The sequence below is a fragment of the Electrophorus electricus genome, chromosome 10 (assembly GCF_013358815.1).
Source record: "Electrophorus electricus isolate fEleEle1 chromosome 10, fEleEle1.pri, whole genome shotgun sequence".
Classification (NCBI taxonomy): domain Eukaryota; kingdom Metazoa; phylum Chordata; class Actinopteri; order Gymnotiformes; family Gymnotidae; genus Electrophorus; species Electrophorus electricus.
The window spans coordinates 5,628,523-5,648,123 of record NC_049544.1 but is presented as its reverse complement, the minus strand read 5'-3'; the positions used below and the strand labels follow the sequence as shown (position 1 = coordinate 5,648,123).

The following is a 19,601-nucleotide window of genomic DNA, read 5'->3' as shown; positions in this document are numbered from 1 at the left end:
ATGGGATGGGGTGTGTGTAAATGGACGTGAGCGGTTACCTGTTGTTGTTGGTGAGTTTGACGTTGTCTCCTGGGGTGAGGATCTTGCCATTCTTCAGCCAGATGAGGTGAGGCTCTGGAACTCCCTGAGCCTGGCAGGTAAACACTGCACTGCCCCCTATTGGTTTAGATACAGACTGCGGCCACTGCAGAAACTCTGGGGGAGCTGGGAATGAGAGAGAGGTTATTTCTTAATGCGTGTCAGGGCAGTTTTGTTCTTCAGGGAAGGTTTAAACTCACTGCCTGACCAGAACAGCCTTCTCAGCACTACTGTCACTGATCCTAACAGCCCATACAGACATGACATTTGGCCCTTTGTTGCCTTAAATTACCTTTGGCCCTTTGTTACATTAAAAAGGTACATCAATTTCTACATCCAAGAACAAATTTTCCATTGGCCAGTTTAGACGGTAAAAACTGGCAGCAACACTGCCCCTCTGATGTCTGTGCTAAGGGTGAGAGCCGCAGCTGTCAGACGCCACGGCCCTGAACTCCAGCCTCTCACAGCCTGGTGGACCAGGACGGACCCGCCGGGTCTCCGAGCCCTGTCAGGACTTGACGGGTCAGCTGGAAGTGTGGGGGTGGGGGAAGCAGCCATTAATCACTGGCAGGATGGGGTTCATGTCTCTCCGAGTCTCTCTCTCAGACCCCCCCCCCCCCCCCCCCCCCCCCCCCCCCGAGGGCCAAATCTGTTTTAGTGAGGTCAGAGAGTAGTTCAATTTCAATGCACGTTCGGAATATTCCAGCAAAATGTTGGTGAAAACAGCAAAATGCAAACACACACACATGCATACATTTGTTTTACTGCACGATGGCTGTCGGAAAGGCAGGAGTGTTTTTACACAGTGCACCGAGAGAAAGAAAGAGAGGAGAAGAGAGAGGGAGTGAGAGAGGGAGTGAGGGGGTGAGAGAGGGGGTGAGAGAGGGAGTGAGGGAGTGAGAGGGTGAGAGAGGGAGTGAGGGAGTGAGAGAGGGGGTGAGAGAGGGAGTGAGGGAGTGAGAGAGTGAGAGAGGGTGAGAAAGGGAGTGAGGGAGTGAGGGGGTGAGAGAGGGAGTGAGAGAGGGAGTGAGGGGTGAGAGAAGGAGTGAGGGAGTGAGAGAGTGAGAGAGGGGGTGAGGGGGTGAGAGAGGCAGTGAGGGGGTGAGAGAGGGAGGATGAAAGAAGGAGAGAGAGGGTGAGATGTGCCGTTTTTCCGTTTCTCCTCCCAAAGCTTATTGTGTATGTGAATAGGGACCCACTCAACTAGCTGTACATGCACTAACCTCGGTTGAAGTGCAAAGAATACACTGAGTCCAGTGTGTGTATGTGTGTTCAGAGCTCATTTTAATGGCAGCATGGAGTGTGTGTGTGTGGCGGTGGTGGGGTATTCTTGTAATAAATCCATCCTATCAATCTTGCCCAGTGGCCCAAAGAGCTCTTCACACTAGTATTTAAGAAAGAGCATTAACTCTGAAGAGCTGAGTGCTTGGCAAACAGACGCACTGGATGGTGTGTGAGCCTCGTTACTGTGCTGCACAGACACCCCTTTCGGCCCGTCTGCTTTTGTGGACGAAGCTTGAATGGGAGATTTGTTGAAGGGCAGCGCAGCGCAGGCAAAGCGGAGCGAGTTGGACAGAGAGCCACCGTGCAAACCCGGCGGACCCGCTCGGCTGGCTCGCCCGTCTAAACCGTCCATGTGCGTGTCTCTGTGCTGCTGGTGGCCTGCCTGCTGCCTGCACATCCCCGAAGACCAGGAGCACCAGCCGTCCCCGCGGGACACCCCCCCACCCCACCCCACCTCGCCAGCACCTCCGGCCCGGAGCCCCACACGACCCAGCTGAGCGTCACTGCCTCTTGCACCAGAGCACCAGCCCCCATCACACCCACCCACACACACTCCCACCCCCATCCTTAACATGCACCATTTCTTAGGGGCCTGCTGGGATAGGGTCAGGGGTCAGAGGTGAGAGGTGATTCTTCACTGAGACACATTTATTCGGCCCCGCCCCGCCCCGCCCTCCCCTCTGCTATTCTTCGGTGCTCTCATTGTCTGGTTCCAGCAGTGCTCCACCTTTTCGCTTGGACCCTGGCTCGGCACTTATGCCTTATTCTTTCCCTCTCACCCAAAAAACCCCGAAAATCCGACATAATCCTACATCCTAGATCTTTACCTAAGTTTCTGTTTATGGATACCTATCCTACATATAGTGGTATAGTATTAGAAATCACTTTGCACTGAGAAATCACAGAGAAATTGTTCACTTATTTAATTAGCTTTTGTTATATGCCAAAATGATTCATAGAAAACATTCAGGTGGACCAATTGAAATGTTTTATCATCTTTATTATAAATGTCATTCTAACAGTTTTCAAACCATTGTATTTGTGTCTCTATCTGTGAAATGAATGAAAAATCATTTTTAAATGTATGAGACAAATCTGATCTGTTGCATTATCTAACTTTTATTTTCTTTGCAGTCTTAACCAGGCTGACAGATTACCACATTTCTCTGTCTCGTTCTTTCTTTCTCCACAGACGGTCACCTATTGTCTCAGGCAGCACGAGCCACATACGCCCAGCTCTGTCGCAGACAACGTCAGACGGGCCCAGCCCAGGGGAGAGGGCAGACGAGGTCGACGCGGGCCGACGCGGGCCAGCGCAGGCCAGCGTGTGACTAACTCTCATTTCCATACTCCCATCATATGCGAACCCCACCTACATGAGCCTGGAGGAAGCAGGACGCGCAGGAGCTGCTCAAGCTCAAGTACAGGGGTCAGGAGAAGAGCAGCAGCCTGGGAACCGCAAGCAGATGGCATGATGGGATGGACGAGAGGACCGGACAACCAGTTTAAACTGCGCTTACATGCAGCACCTGCATCAGTACCTCTGCATCCATCTATGCAGCACCAACACTGCGTTTTATACTACACATGAAACATGGCTACGCGTTCACACAAATGCCTGAAATGGACACAGATGACTGGGATGCAACTGTAAACTATGAACTTTTAAAAAGGAAATGGAAATAAGAATCTTCAAATCAGTTTAGTTTAATGTGAACAGGGAACAGAGATTACGCTGTGTGTGCGCCATACTGTTGCAGGTCAAAATGTCATTATGTCGGTTTCTGTGACGTTAAAACAAGATGCTCTTAATGTGGGGTAAAAAGTTTAGGATATTAAAGCTTTTTGAGACAACCTTACAAAACTTACAAAACCCATGGAGTTTAGACACAGCTTTAGGCACAACCTTCAATAATACACTTTTAAAGTGCTTTAAATGTCGTTATCTACCAAACTGTTCTAGTTTGCCTGGCTGCATATGGCATGTGTCTGACTGGGAACACAAATAGCATAATAGGAAAAAATACAAGTAGAAGCCAGAGACAGCACAGCCAGGAGGAAGAGGTGTGCGCATAGAGCCCTCCGCTTAAATCTAGGTGTCAGGTTTCTTTGTCCCTATACCGGATCAATGGATGAATGGATTAAGCAGCTTCACCAAGCACCTCTGATGGAAAGACAGTGATAGAGGGAGGAACTGATTGAGTGAGCTCAGCGTATAAAGGTGGGTGGCCTCTATCACAAAGGATGCGCTGTCTCCCCTTTACTGTATGTTTAGCCTTGGAAGATATCATGGAATTGACCAAAGTGTACTTTCATTATAAACATCATCAGTAGGTTCACTGAATCATGACCCTGTGAGTATAGTAGCCGGTTCAGTCCAGCAGTTCTATACAGTCACAGCCATTCAGATGCGGTGGTGTTGTATGAGCATTACGATCATTCTAATGCTGTCTGACTGCAGTGTTTAAGGGACCCCAGTGTTGGAGGCAGGGAGGGTAATACACAGTGGAGTGGCATATAGCCCATTATCAGAATCCAGCTGGAGCCCTACTCTTTCATTATGAGTTGAGCGCGTGTCTGTTTGTGTGTGTGTGTGTGTGTGTGTGTGTGTGTGTGCGTGTGTGTGTGTGTGCGTCTGTGCATCTGTGCAGGGGGTCAGAGTTAGTAGGGGGAAGGGTGTGAGCCCGGAGGTCATGGCCAGGCCCGGGCCCGGTTAATCTAGTCTGCCCAAAAGCATCAACCTTCTTTCATTTATCCTCACACACACACACATCATTGCGTGTGTGTGTGTGTGTGTGTTGGGTAGGTGGGCATATGTATGTGTATATATTCACAAGTGCAAAGAATTAACAGATTGCTGAATGTTTTGGTTGTAGGGACGGACACGCAGAACCAATCAGGTTTGCCAAGAGCCAATTTTGTTTCATGGCCAGGCTCCATGGGGCAAGTGTCTAGAGCTCACAAGTGCCTCCGGTAATGGGAGATTAGCAAACACCTAGCTAACAGTAGTTCACTGACCCATTTCTAAAAAGGGAATGAAATCCATGCTGTCTCATAAAGGCTCTCCAGAGATGCATCAAATCAGACGGGAGGATCTACAGCACACAGCTGCCTGTGCTGTAGGATATCTACAGCACACAATGTCTGAGCCAGACCACAAACACTCTCAGAGACCACAACCTCCTCACCATACTACCCTCTGGAAAGCGCTATGGGTCCATCAGGACATGTACATAAAGGCTAACAAACAGCTTCTATCCCCAGTGCCATCAGAGAAGTGAGCTCCATAACAAGCTTTTCTATCCAACCAACACCATCCACATCCTTCAGGCACTGTTACTCTGTTACACTGCTGGGCACTGCACTCTAATTTCAGTGCACTAATTTAATTGTCATTGCATTGACAAAACATTCGAACTCTAAACGTAACTAACTACATGTAGAACCGCATACGAAAGGGTTTATTCACTTGTGGTGAATGTGGGTGATTCAAACCTCAGAAGTGCTACCGTTCATCTCAGTGGTTGTGTTCTCCTACATAAAAGAAGTAATGGGAAGCCATTGTGTTGGAAAGCCTATCCACATCTGAGGAAAACGGTACACTGGAATGGCCAAGGTTACCGCTGTACTGTAGACTTAGTTGTTCCGTGCAACACGGCTAAAAGGCACAGAGACACTTCGTTCACTGGCTTAGGCTGCAAATGATTTGAGACGATTTAACATCCATGTTATGCTCAGTGCTTTTAGTGGAGATAGGAGAATCCAACTGATAAGGTTCGGTTTTATGAACACGAAAGATAGTTTCTTAACCGATACCAAAAACACGTAAGATTTTATGTTTCGTTGGCTAATTGTGGATAACGCGGGCATTAATAAAACTTAGCGGATGCTGGCTGTGTGAGGAATAGGTGTATTCATCTACATTCCTGACGTTATATTTTAAATCATTTTGATTGGTATGTATCAATATTAAATGCTGTAATTTGACAACATGACACATTACAGAAAAACAGTGGCTAGCTAACGCTACCAAATTACAAAACAGAAAAGCCTTCGACAAAACCCCATAGTGTTTCCACAAATTGTGCTAATCACAAATGAATCACCAAATCCACTGTGATGCTTGTTACGCTCATGTAAACATCTAAGCGATATTAAAAAAGCTCATGTAACTAGTTAACTATAACACATGGTATAGGTTATTAAGTTAACTGACTAACTAGCTAACAAATCAAAACTTTTTGCTATTGGCACAAAACTGACCGCACCCTTCTTTTGTGTTAGGTCCAATTCAGGCTGTCTTTTTAGTTTTGATTATTAAATGACCGATGATAATAACAATAACTCACTACTTGAGTAGTCTTTGTACTATATACTTTCTTACTTAAGTAATAATCAGAATGCTTGTACTTCTACTTGAGTAATTATTAATTTTAAATAACGATACTTCAACTAGAGTACAATTTTTGGTTACTCTCCTCCACTGACCCTGAGCCTTGAGATACTGGGCAAAAGGTGGAGATACAAGGCTGGCATGCTATCCTTACCTTGCACCACCAGGCGACCCAGGGCTGTACGTCTCATCCTGGTACCTGGTCTGTTGGCTGAGCACACATACACCCCAGAGTGCTGCAGGGAGACGTCTGAGATGATCAGATTACCCGTGCCCAATACTTGGATGCCCTCTACGCCAATAGAGCGTCCATCTGGGAGACACACACATACACAGGAAGTGAAAGAGAGGAGACTTGAATGAATTATAAAAAGCCAACACGATCACAGATTCTTGCATACTGTGACAGATATGTCCCCACATACGGTCCACCATGCTGTCCACTCTACAGCATATCACCACAGGTCCACCCCACAATAAAACACTGCAGATCAAGTCGTTATGGAGGACAGATACTCCATAACTCAACCATCATACTATGCAACAGGTTTGCAATACCTCTCTAGCAGATAAAGACGTTCCCTCCGGCTTTGGAGTCTTCCCGGTAGCCTAAGTATTTGTGCGGCAGGAAGAGTGAAGACAAAAATGTTACCCTTACCCAGCCGACTCCAGGATACAATGGGCCGTGGGTTGCCCGTAGCGATACACTCCAAGATGGCCGTTTGATGGATGTTGATAGTGAGATTCTGAGGACCAGAGAGAATCACAGGCTCCTTATAGGCACGAGGAGTCGCCACTGTGAAAAGAGAGCGAGGGTAAGGGAAGGCATGAGGGAGGAGAGGGGAACAGAATGGCTGAAAGAGGACTGCAATGTCACCAATGGCTAAGACGTGTTCTGATGTGTAGGTGTCAGATATACAAGTTAGTATTGTTGCTGGTCTCACCAGTGACAGTGAGTTGGGCCTCGTTACTGTAACGTGTGTTCGCAATGTTTCTGGCCACGCAGCGATACAGTCCGCTGTCTGCATGACAAACACCAGTGATCTGCAGAATACCATTAGGCAGCAGAGTGTACCTAAAGAGAAAGAGACATCATCACCATAAAACAGTTATCTTATACTTGAGCAGCATATTAATTGGTATTTTAGTGTGTCTGGTTATAATTGGTGGTCTATATTCAGGAGACAGAAGATGTGTAATGCAGTTTGTGTGTGTTGTTGGTGTGTGGGATGAGTGTATTCATAATTGTCTGCATCCAGGAGGACCGATATAGGAGGTATAAGGGCAGTGTGCATAAGTGTGTTTAACCTGTCCTCATCTGTGCTGAGTGTGGTCCTGTTCCTCTCCCAGGTGATGGTCGCCTCAGGAATTCCATTAACAGCACAGTGCAGACGTGCCACCCCACCCTCGTCCACGGCCATGGACTCGGGGTGAGTGTGAAACTTGGCAAGCGCTGAGAGAAGCAATAAAAACAGAAAACAAAAACAAACATGACATATCTTCAAGGATCCACCTTCTCCGTATCCTCCCTTGAAACATGCAGTAAAAGCTGCTTTGAGTGGTTTTCCACTGGCAAACTAACACCAGGAGACCTGAGGATCAATAATGGAGGCAGAGCTTTCAGAGGGAGAGTGGTACCCATGGTAACCTCTGGCCTAATGGGGGACCCAACAGAGCCAGAGAGGTCAGTCCGAGCGAAAGGAAACGAGAGAGGGAGCGAGGTAGCAGAAAGAGGGGTTATCAGGTATTAAAGGGTCTCTAGGTGAAATCTATTGCATTACAGTGCTGTAAAGCATTAACCACAATAAGGCCAGGAGAACAAAGCACAGCTTAGCTTCCCATACATTCCAGTACCGAAAGTGTAAAGCTATCTTTCGCATTCCATTTGGCAAGCACAAATGTACAAGACCGATTCAGCCAAGTGGTCAGACCCCAGGAAACCCCATAAAAAGTGACGCCCTTTGTAACAGAAATGAAGAGGTACTGAATCCTTGGCTGAAGCATTTCCACAGAGGGCCACTCACATGCCAGCTGCACCCGCGCCTTGCGGCTGACCAGCATGCCATAGCGGTTGCGCACCGCACACTCGTACTCTCCCGCGTCCGTCTCGTTGCTCTCGCGCCGCTTCTGGAAATTCCGGATCAGGAGCATGCCGCTGTCCAGCACGGCCATCCTGGTGCCCGTAGTGATGGGCATGCCATTCCGCCTCCACGTAATAGTGATAGGCCCCTCCCCCTCCACCTCACAGTCCAACATCAAGGGGCGATCCCGCACAGCAATGACATCGCTGGGCTCCTTGATGAAGGCCAGCTCGGAAGCTCCGCCCAAACCTGAGGCGGAAAGTAGAGCTGAATGATCATATGGCGTAAAGCTCACCTTACCTATCGATCTGAAACGGCCGACAGATGCTTACAAATATCACGATGAAGACAAAGAGGAAGATGTCCTGCAAATGTTGAGATGAAGAGGGTGGAGAACGATAAGACTCCTTCACGGTGAAGATGATGATGGAGGTAATGATGAAGATGAGGATGATAATTACAAATATGGCACATCATGGAGCATGGCGGTGAGCTGATGGAGAAAAGATGACATCATTAAACAGGTGACATCGGACATTTCACTGTGTGAGGGTCGCTCATTTTTCCAGTTTTTACGGAAGTCAGCCACACTACGGTGGGAGTTAGCTAGTCAGTGTGGAGGTTAGAGGCTTCGTCTCTGGGTGGGCCTGTTCGCGCAGACCCAACTTTATGGAGCTGTAAATCCCGGAAAGGGCACGCTGAAAACGAGGGCCAGGGAGAGAGCGACACCTCCTACTCCTGTAATGGCTCAGAGAGCGTGCTTTAACATCAACGCTGACATCACTGCTCGTTTATCTGCCGCGAGGTAACGAGCGAACTATGACACGTACTGTATTAAAGACATTCAGTAAATTGTTGAGGTAGCAGACTGAAAGAATTCCTTACAAACACCATTTGGGTAGGAGTGTGATGCTGGGATTTGTCAGATTCTGTAAGTAGTGTCAATACAATGAATAATTATTTAGCCCATGTAAAGTCATCCCATATCCCTCATTGCAGGGGGAGTGGAATGCTTCTTTTTTAGCACCAGTTAAACAGAAGTAAATTTGCATCAGTATTTAATCCATCTCACATACAGGATATGGACATGTTTTCTAGTACACTTTGTCCAGAATTTTCAGATCAGTGCATACATATCGATTAAAATTTGTGCGGTGGCACATTAAGAGGCTTTGCTTGCAATGAATATCATTGAACAGGTTGCCAAGTTACAGTCAAGGTATATAAACCAGTAAAAGAAGCGGAAAGAGGGGAAATCAAGCGGTTGTAGCTCGCACTATATTATCGTATGAGCTAGATGGCATCAGTGATGCAGGGTGAGTTCCCATATCTTATAGCCCTGTAATTCCAAAACCATTACTGTCCAATACGCAGGGGACGCTGCTGTCCCTATCTGGCAACCTCAGAGTGCCCCGATGACAGCTTCATTCCCTCTGGCGTCTGTGGGGTGTTCGCATGAGAAAGTTGGGAACAACAGCGCAGGAGGGGCCAAAGACTGGCTGAAGAGGGACTGCTCCAGGCTATTCATCTCATCTGAACTTGCACTTGACTTTCCCCAGTCTGATTGATGGCTCTGTTAGTGTCCCCCACCCCCTCCCGCCACAATCCCTCTCCATCACCCCAAAAACAGGCGCACAATGCTGTCCAATAGCGCGGAGCCATTCATGCAGCGAGAGCTGCAGCGATGGCAGAAGTGGTGGGGAGAGGGATGGAGGAAGAAGGGGATGGGGTCGCATGGTTTGGGGGTTCGGGGGTAGACCAGTGATAGCACTCCGTCTTCGCTCCCACCACATTATAACTGCCCCTCCACCCTCATCCCCCTAGTTCCGCCGCCCCGCCACACCCCCCCACCCACCCACCCCCACCCTTCACTGTGGAACCATCTGCCTTCTCTCCCTGCCCCCACCGCGTTTTCCCCTTTTCACTTGAACTTGGGGGTGACTTTCCCATGCCACCCGATCACTCAAACCTCGCCCCGTCCCTGCGCCGCCACAGACACGCTCACCCCCCCCCCCCACCCCCCCAATTCTCCCCCATCTTATTTGGGGTGCCACCACTGGGTGTTTCTCTAAGGCACACCCCGAAATCTCCCTCTCTCAGCTGTCCCCTAAAAACACAACAAAACACTCCAGATGTACTTGAACTTGAACAGGCCGAGTTGTAAAATTGAGAGCCTGTCCCCTCTCGTCTCCTCTGACGGCTGACCCCTTTTAACGATGCAGTCGTCCAGATTGAACCTCTGCCTGACCCTCTTCATCTTCCTCATCATCTTTATCATCATCATCATCATCAACATCAACATCAACATCACCGTCTCACCCCTACTTCTGCAGTACCAGCCCAGCTTCTGGTTTCATTTGTCCATATCTCGGTAATCTCCCCTCATCTCCATTCATCTCCATTCATATGCGTAAAGCCGGCCTGCAACCACCCCTGAGCCGCCGCACGCTATAACCAGCACACTTGTGCGGCAGCGCCAGGTAAATCGCTATCATCATCAAAGTCTTCGTCGCACTGTCACCGCAGAGCTGTGGCCATGGCTTCGGGGCTCCGCGTGCCTCTCAGGCGCTTGGCTCTCCTCCAGCACCTGCTGTGTGCATGACACAAAGAGCTTGGGGAGTGAATCGGCTGCACTTCGTGGCGTGCCTCTGGCCTCGGTGGTGCTGCAAATTAAGGCCTCCTTAACAAACGCAGCCAGCTCGTCTGCTTCCACCTAGAGTGTGGTGCACATCCGCCAAGGCCGCGTGCTGGGTTTTAGCTGGAGAGGATCGCAACGGACTACGAAAACAGAATAAGCATTTTATTTCTGTCACAGCTTCTGAGGTTAGGCAGAGCTCTCATGCATGCTGCCTGCTAGAGTTTCTCTAGCACCTGGACATGAGAGTCTCTATAGGCAGTGAACGTAAGCTGCTTGCATCTAAAGAGCTTTACCTCTACCAAGGCTTTAGAAGCTGCGCGACCATGATACAGCCAGGGCAGCAGTAAGATTCTGAGTCAAATTAGTACCATTTTAACACAACGGCTCTGACTAATTTACCATCTCTCTACTCATTTTGGTATCGACTAAAATATAAGGTTTTTGTTAGAACATGTAAAGAGAGATTTTTTGGACGCATTTTATAAGTTGTACTATTTATTTGAATTGTATTGCTGGTATAACTTTTCCCGAATGCAGTGATCGTGTCGGCAACAATGGCGCCTTTGTTAAATTAGAGCCACTTAGTTATGCTTACGGCCCCATCTGTATTTGTCGCGCCCACAATAGAGAGCCCATCTCCACTCGTAAAGTGCTATTGGACCTCCTGGCCCCGCGTGTGACTGGGAGAGCGAGTTTGGGGATAAATTCACCTCCCATCTGGGTGTCATTAACGAGCAGGGGACTTTGGAGTTTCACCCTGAACAGAGGGATCCCCGCCATCCCCCACCCCCATGGGCAGACGGTGACCCTAGCTCCTAAAGGTCATGAGAGAGTGGGTGCGGGGCAACGAAGAGGGAGCAGCTTGTGTTCGATAACCAAACCAAAGTATAGACCCCTTTCTTTAGTTTATTGTCCTAAAGGCTGGCCATGAACTTCACACTTTGTGACTGTGGTTGTTTTTCGTTCTGATCCCCCCACCACCACCAACAAACACACTTGCGTGCACGCGCACACACACACACACACACACACACACACACACACACACACACACACACACACACACACACACACACACACACACATAGGTCCAGGGTAACACGGATAGGGCAAACATGGCTAAATCCCCTTATTGGTAGCCTTTTTAATGTCTGCAGCGGCTCGGACAGACAAATGAAATTGTGCTGAAAAAAATCTAAATTGAAATGTTTCTCTACATCTCTCTGAAGCTCTGTGAGCCACTGCCTATGTGTAAAGGAAGACATAAGCAAAGTTTTGGGCCCCCAGGCTACTAGAAGAAAGATTCAAAGATTGATTCACAAAGCTGTGTTTGTTTGTTTTTCAATGTCATGCTTTAGGTCAACTGCTTTAAAAGGCTAAACAGTTACTGTTTAAATAGATCTAGACATTAGATGCACAACAGTACCCAGAATGCCCCAGGTGTTATGACAGCAGGATTATACCAAAAGTCAAGTTAAAGTACCTTATCCTTGAAAAACTGGGAATATACCTCAAAAAGAAAAACATTTATGTGTATTGTGTAGGCCTACTGAAGTGATGTGAGGCAAGCCTGAAGACAAAGGGTGGGCCAGAACCAAACCCAGGGGAGTTAAAACAGTGTGAAATACAGTATATTGTGCTGGGTCATTAAATCTTCCTTTATGGCCCCTGCTGTAAATGTTTTATAGTCTGATGCATAGAATGAGCCACTACAGCCTGCTGCCGCATTCACCCGCGGTGGTGCCTCCCGAGCCTACGTCGGTCTCGGGGCAGACAGACACAGCGCCGCGGCCTCTATGGCTCGGTACAGAGAGACTCCGTCTGAGGAGTTCAGTGTCTCCACCCAGCAGGAGCCGGGGAGCCCACGGCAGGCCTATTGTCTCCTTAATGGGAGTTAACTCCTCTCTCTGGCGAGCAGACTCATGCTCCTTTTCTGCCAGTGCAGGCACCCAAATTCACAGTTCATACGCATTGTTTAGCGAGGGATGCTCATTAATGGGTGCAAGCCAAATGGGGGAATGTGTGTGCATAAGACACACGTGCAATTCCGTTTGAGGTGTTGGCCAAATTACCTCCGGCACATGCACTTACATCCTCCTTACTACCCCCTGGGACTTGTTGGAGGGTAATTAAATTAACACACAATTAGAGGGAGTGGGTACAGTTGGAGTAATTGAAATGGTATTAGCTTATTATAGAGTTGACCCAATCTGTAGATATGGACTCTACAGATCTTCCATTAAGACTTTGATGACTGTCATGCTTTTTCAAGTGCAATAGCATTTCACTTACTAGATATGAACCACACAAAAAGCAATGGACAGCGAAAATCATCATATTAGGATCACTGGTCTCCACCCAACTGTTCCAGAAATTTCATCCATCGCACTTAGTCACACTAACCCCAGTCAAAAATATCACTGTGCTGGGGGAGTGAATCCGGCTCTACATGGACCGTGGACATAAAGTTTTAAGGGCCGATGTGAGCAGTAAAATGTACCGTACATACTCTTTATTCTTGGACACCTGTGTGGACATGGACGGCGTGGTTCCATTACAATGACAATGGGTTAAAATATGTACTCTGCACTGATCTCTTGATACTGCTTAAGGCTGCCACTCTCAGAACACACAAGACACTTGTCTTACAAATGGGATGTGTGCATTAAAAACCACTATACCATACTCACTATCACCAAGAAGCACTTATATAAATCTCTCTAGTACAGTGAAGCGGTTAAGCAGTATTCATCACAACGTAGAGAACAGTGCATGCATTATGGAGTGCAATAGCAGCAATTCTGAGGTATATTGGAACTTCTGCCTAACTGAAATGACTCCATCTTCAGGCAAAAATGTGCTGCACGACCTGCTAAATGATGAAGCAACTCCTTTCCCTCCAGTTCTTCTCTGTGATAAAGGACTCAGCGTTTGCCCCTAATGCATATTCCCAGCAGCAAATCAGTTCCCACAGCACTGAATTAAGTTTGGCCCTAATTGGTAAACATGGAGCGGCTCCATCTCATGAGTGTGTTGCAGCAGGGTGGGTGATCTGCAGGGCAGAGAGAATGGAAGCAATGTCCCCCCTCCCCACTCAAATGCACACACACACAAACACACACACACACACACACACACACACACACAGGCTGCTGGACTGGCCCGGAGACGCATGCTGTGTGGATCTTTTGGATTAACCCCCTGAACCAGGGGGGAGTCTTGTTGGATTAAGAGTAGCCTCATCGGGCCTGTGAGATGTGTGCGCATGTGCGCACGTGTGTGTGTGTGTGTGTGTGTGTGTCTGTGTGTGTGTGTGTGTCTGTGTGTGTGTGTGTGTGTATGTGTGTGTATGTGTGTGAGTGTGTGTGTGTGTGTGTGTGTCTGTGTGTGTGTGTGTGTGTGTGAGTGTGTGTGTGTGTGTGAGTGTGTGTGTGTGTGTGTGTGTGTGTGTGTGTGTGTGTGTGTGTGTGTCTGTGTGTTGGTCTAGGGCAGCTGTGTAGATTACAGCCCCCTTTAATAAGATCTCAATCAGATCCGCTGCTCTACCTGTCCCTCTGCCTCCTACCTCCCTAACCCTTTCCAAGTCTTATGGAGATGAGGGTGCTGTGGTGTGATAGGGCTGGAACAGGGGTCAGGGTTAAGGGTCAGAGGGACTGTCTGACCCAGGTCTGTCTGTCTGCTTGTCACTCATGACCATGAACTTGCTCTTTTAAATCCAAATCCTGGATGCCATGCATAAATTCAGCCTGAACTCTAAAACACAAATACGCATCTATAAGAGAAAGGCTTTTGCTGTTTCCCCACTTAAACCTACCTTCAAAAAAAGATGTATATTAAATGAATTTCTGTGACCAAGCTAAAAATACTGGTCCTCTTCAATTTAAATTATTATTGAAGGTTTTATAACTTAAATGATGAAACATCCCTGAAACAATGGAGTTTTCTGGAAGAAAAAATCAATACTTTTAGAGTCTTTAAAAGCAACAGTCTATCAGGAATTATGGAATAACTTTAAGACTTTGAATCAAGCTAAACATCAATAGTTGTCATGAAAATTAGCTTGATTTTTAAGATTCATTTAAGAAGCCATGGCCAATTAAATTACTCTTAAGATTCCAGCACAAAGAAATACACATTAATATTCAATCATAATATTTAATGGAACCTCCCTTAATTATCTCATATTGATGAACATTTGGCATTAATTAGCAAGAATCCAACAATTCAGACTGCAAGAAAAAAGTTATAGAGTAATGACCCACTGCTGTAAAAAGGTGCGCAATTACGCACGGCCTACTGGGCACACAGATTATCTCTAATTACAGCTCTGTCTCCGAGAAGGTTAATTTACATATACTCTATAATGAGCTTGGTTTTTAGATCCTTAGAAAGAAAAAAATTATCCCCGCTTTTATTTGTATTATAATTTCACACTTGAATCGCGTGTCGCGCAACTAAGGCGACGCGCGGACAAGTTCTTGGCAAGAATCTATAACATACATATAAATTAAATCAAGGAAGCATAAAGAAACCTTTCGTTCTCAAACGCTCATCAGCTGCAGCAAAACTTAACAGGATTAACGAGAAGCACACTGGAGAACGTGAAATGCAGCATACTCTTGCAAATAACCTCGCTAGCATCAACTGGGATGTAAACCTCTAAGACACAAATAAACGCCCCTAACAAAAGGACCCATAAACTATTAGATTAATTAATAATATTACCCTTATGCTTAAGCTGTGACGTTAAGATGTTGTTGAATTTTAAATATAGCAGAAGAATGTTGCCTGAAGGTTATATACACATATATAATAGGAACGCTACTTTATGAGTGAATGAAAGGCTACATGAGACTTGAACTTGACGTCAACAATAACACATGATAAATAGCTAGATAGATAGATAGATAGATAGATAGATAGAGAGAGAGAGAGAGAGAGAGAGAGAGAGAGAGAGAGAGAGAGAAAGAGAGAGAGCAGGTGTCACTCAAAAACAGAGACCAAATAATAATTAATGAAAACATTCAAATTAATGAACATTTGGACTGGTTTATGTATATCCACTGAGAATCATATGACAAAGCTTTTTCGATCAGTCTCATAATGTATTAATATTTTTACTATTCTAATGAAAATCAAAGAAATATAACAATATGAATAAATATGACAATATACCTGACAGTGTGGTCAAAGCAAGCAGCAGGTAAACAATGGTCATTTTCATGGTTTGGAAGTATTCCGTAACGAGCGTCAGTTCAGACTGCCGAAGTCCTGAATTTCATTTGTTTAAATTTAGAAGAAGAAAAAAAGAACCAAAGCACATATATTCCAGCACGTGTATCCCTCTTCAGTGGGTAAGGGAACCTGCAAAGTTAGAAAAACATTTCTCCAGTTTAATGTTCTGCGCCCGCTGAGAGTGTACGGCCCGTTCTCGTTCGCTTTCAGAATGAGCGCCGCGCTTCGACCATTGCGTGCAGCTCCGCCGTCAGCTTCATTAACGCGGCGTTGCCGTGGGCTCCGCTGACACCGAGCCAAACGAAGGCACGCCGACACAGCGGAGCCCTCCGGTAGAGGACGTTCCGTGTAAACGAGCCAATGGAAGTACAGGGAGCGACAAAGGGGCGGTGCACGCCGAATGCTCCCCGACAGCGCGCGTATTAACGGGCCTCACTGCAGAGTTGTAGTCAAGCCACAAAACAATGTTGGCTTTTGATCGTTGTGTTGGATTTGATAGACTGACTCGAATAAAACTATTATCATGCATGTGGTCATGTGGAATGGCCGCATTCTAGTGTCCTAGCTGAGCACAGAGAAAATGTTAATTTCTTATAACTGCAATCATATTGTAGAAAATGTTTTTAGCATTTCTTTAATGCATGTAAGTTATTCAAATCTAAAGTTTACCTTATCAGATAAACGCTATATTGATAACTGCACCATCTTCCTGCAGTACTGGTTCTTTAATGAAATGTCATAATTTGACCGAATTAATTAAAAGATCTTCAAAAACATTTTCTACTCATATTTAAGAAGTGCACGATGCACCCAGTCATACAAGCCACGTGTATTTCTCAAGCTTCAGTCAGAATGCTGGATATGTAGAGGCGACCTGATGTAGCCCAGGCTGCTTGTCTGAGGCGGAGGCTCAATGGCTGTTGTTGGAGCGCTGTGTGCTGCACAGCATGACAGAGCAGCCAATTAACAGGCATTAACATACGCAGCGGGGCGCCCACTACACACACAATGCGAGGGCCCTTAAAGCACAACAACAGGCCGGCAGTGTGTTTTTCATTAGGTGGTCTTCTGTTCCGCCTAAAAGACGCGCAAAAGGGGATCTAATTAGGATGAGGTCGGAGGCACACAGTCCCATACGTTACACTACAGCACGAAGAAGCAGTCAGAGACCCCCCTTCCATTCTGTCTCTCTGTAATAACCCACGGCCTTTATTTAATGTAGCAACACTCATTCAGAGGTCTGTGAAATATTTTCAATCATTCCTCTCAACAAACACCCTGAATGTAGGGCAGTAAAATTCTAATCCAAACTCCAAATGTCTAATTGTTATAAAAAAAATTAAGTGTCACACAACTTTATTTTTATGACATATACAATACCGCAAGCAATTTGAATGCAGTCTTTTCCTGTTCTCCAAAAAGTTGAGTGGCTTTCTTTATCTTTAAGATGTATCAATCATGAGCTGTCCCCAGCACACACACACACATATATATATATATATATATATATATATATATATATATATATATATATATATATATATATATATATATATATATATATATATATATGACAAAGGATCTTCATATTCTGTTTTAACAAAGAGCTTCTGAATTTCTAGGAGGAACCAGTTTATATTAGAAAATATAGATTGTTAAATAATAACATTCATTCCATGGGGTTCTAAACAACTTTTCACATTGCAAGGAATGCAGAAACTCAATCCCTTACTCACTGCTGTTAAGACTATTACACTATTAAGCCCATTTGCAGAAAAGTATGGAAATACTTTGTAAATATGAATATTTTCATAATTGTAGATTTCCAAAGGAAGTCATAGATGATGCCTTTGCTTGTGTGTTGCCTGTTCAGACAGAGGATGCACTGACCTGTAAACAACCTATGATTAAATCTGTAGAATTCTAGTGCTGACGTATCATCCTACAAACAACACATTACACTTAGACACTTCAGAATCTTTCAGGGCAATGCAGAGACCATGTCATTTTTAAGGATATTTCACTAATCCCTAACAGACAACACAAAAGCATGAAATAACTGTGTGGACAAGAACTGTGGGACTGAAGCCTCTAGATATGCCATATGTAAATGTACTAATACAGCCAACAAAATAACCAGCATGAAAGGATCATTCATTATAAACCATTTCTCCACATGCATTACTGCAGGAGTTGTCTATTTTATTACTTGCCGGAGATGTAATCAGGTTTACAGTGGAGACACCAAGAGAAGGCTTGCTGATCGTTTTGTTGAGCACCTTCACACAATTAAAATTAAGGATTTGTCATTTCCACTGGCAAGGCATTTTAATGCGAATGGTCATTGCATTAGACACACTTATGAGCATTGTCGGTTGTTGCTATCGGCAGCAATGAATTTAGGAAAGTCAAAGAATAAGAACTGAACTGAACTGTCTTAACTGAACAGTTAAGAACTTTCCTGGGTTGACAGATCTCAGGATACAATAAACCTATTTAATTCTTTTATGTGAAGCACTTTGAATTGCCTCTGCATGTGAAAACTACTGCATAAATAAACTTGTCTTGCTTTCAACTGAAACACAATCAAAATGAACATAAATCCACAAATAGTTCATGAATAAATGAATCCAAGTTTAAAAGCATGTGTAGAGCATTATCTTTATAGTGGATCCATCAAGCAACACTAGAAAAACATCAACCATTCTCTTACAGTTGTTTTTTAGTTGTCGCGTTTGGCACTAAGCATTCTCAGTGCATAATGAGACCTTTTACTGGTTATATGGTTGAACTGTTGATGGAAGTTGTACTGCACTAGCTGCTGTGAGTTACCCACGGTCAGACACACAGCCTGACTTTATCCTATTAGTCACAAAAAGCGCTGTTGGTTTCACATGGTGATCACAGGGACTTAATCTGGTACTGATGGAGGTTTACTTCCACCTTACATGCTTCTTACATCTTACTCACACACACACACACACACACACACCCATCTGACAGGCAGTCCTCACACGCCTACTTACACAAACTGTTGACTCTATTGTGCCCCTCTGAATGGCCCAGGCAGGGAGGGGCTGTGTGTACCAGAGAACCTGGAGTCAGGGGCTGCAGTGGAGCACCACAGAATTAAACTCTTTCCTGGTCACCAGAATTTTTTAAATATAAGTTTTTATGTTGCAGCCAATTGTTGAGAAATAGTTTTTAAAAAAAGAAACTTGCATTGACTTTTTCCACTGTGAGAACAGATCAAACAGATGGTACCATTTTATTCCACGGAACATTTTATTCCATCATTGTTACGCACGGATACTCCCCAAATTGAGATGAGTGACCAAGTTCAGCTCCAGCATTTCCGTGTTCTCAGTTTGGAGATGACTCCGGGCTGGTCACCACGAAAGGTATCCAATGAAGAGACATAAATTAACTAGTTGACCATGGAGTCATTATTAAACTCCACCTACTAGCACACCATGTCAGTTTTCCACAATGAAGACACATGGTTACATTGGCAAGAGTACAACAATGCTCACGGAATGGCATTTATAGAGGCCATGATCATTGCTTTAAGTGGCTGCCCTGGAATTTTATTTAATTTTTTTTTTGGTGTAGAAGCTGGAACAGAATAATAACCGTGCTCTTACCGGAGTCAGTGAGGAGGGAACGTTCCTCAGTTGTTGCTTGGGAATTAGGCCACTTGTTTAATGTTCTGTGTATTGCTTGAAAAGGTCAGCTGTGCGCAATCGGCACACAAAGACGTTTGGAAGGTGCCCCGAGAATCCGGGATAACAGAGAAGCGTAATAAGCACCAAACGCGTGGATGTTTCAAGTCTGTAGATGCAGAGCTCCTGTTTACTGTACCCATCTGGCTTTTATCCAGGTTTATAATGTA

At 45.5% G+C, this 19,601-nt stretch overlaps 1 protein-coding gene across 1 annotated transcript in view; it reads right to left on the bottom strand.

Annotated features, from left to right (window-relative positions):
• LOC113571162 (immunoglobulin superfamily DCC subclass member 3) overlaps nt 1-15,818 on the bottom strand; it is a 19,279-nt gene extending 3,461 nt beyond the window's left edge. Inside the window, exons 1-7 of the mRNA XM_026999964.2 lie at nt 15,650-15,818; nt 7,780-8,085; nt 7,064-7,208; nt 6,700-6,830; nt 6,414-6,551; nt 5,910-6,068; nt 39-204 (exon numbers count right to left, since the gene is read on the bottom strand). Of these exons, the coding sequence (XP_026855765.2) occupies nt 39-204; nt 5,910-6,068; nt 6,414-6,551; nt 6,700-6,830; nt 7,064-7,208; nt 7,780-8,085; nt 15,650-15,698 (1,094 nt within the window). The 5' untranslated portion in view covers nt 15,699-15,818. The remainder of the gene's footprint in view (nt 1-38; nt 205-5,909; nt 6,069-6,413; nt 6,552-6,699; nt 6,831-7,063; nt 7,209-7,779; nt 8,086-15,649) is intronic.
• Between the last annotated feature and the right edge of the window lie 3,783 nt (nt 15,819-19,601).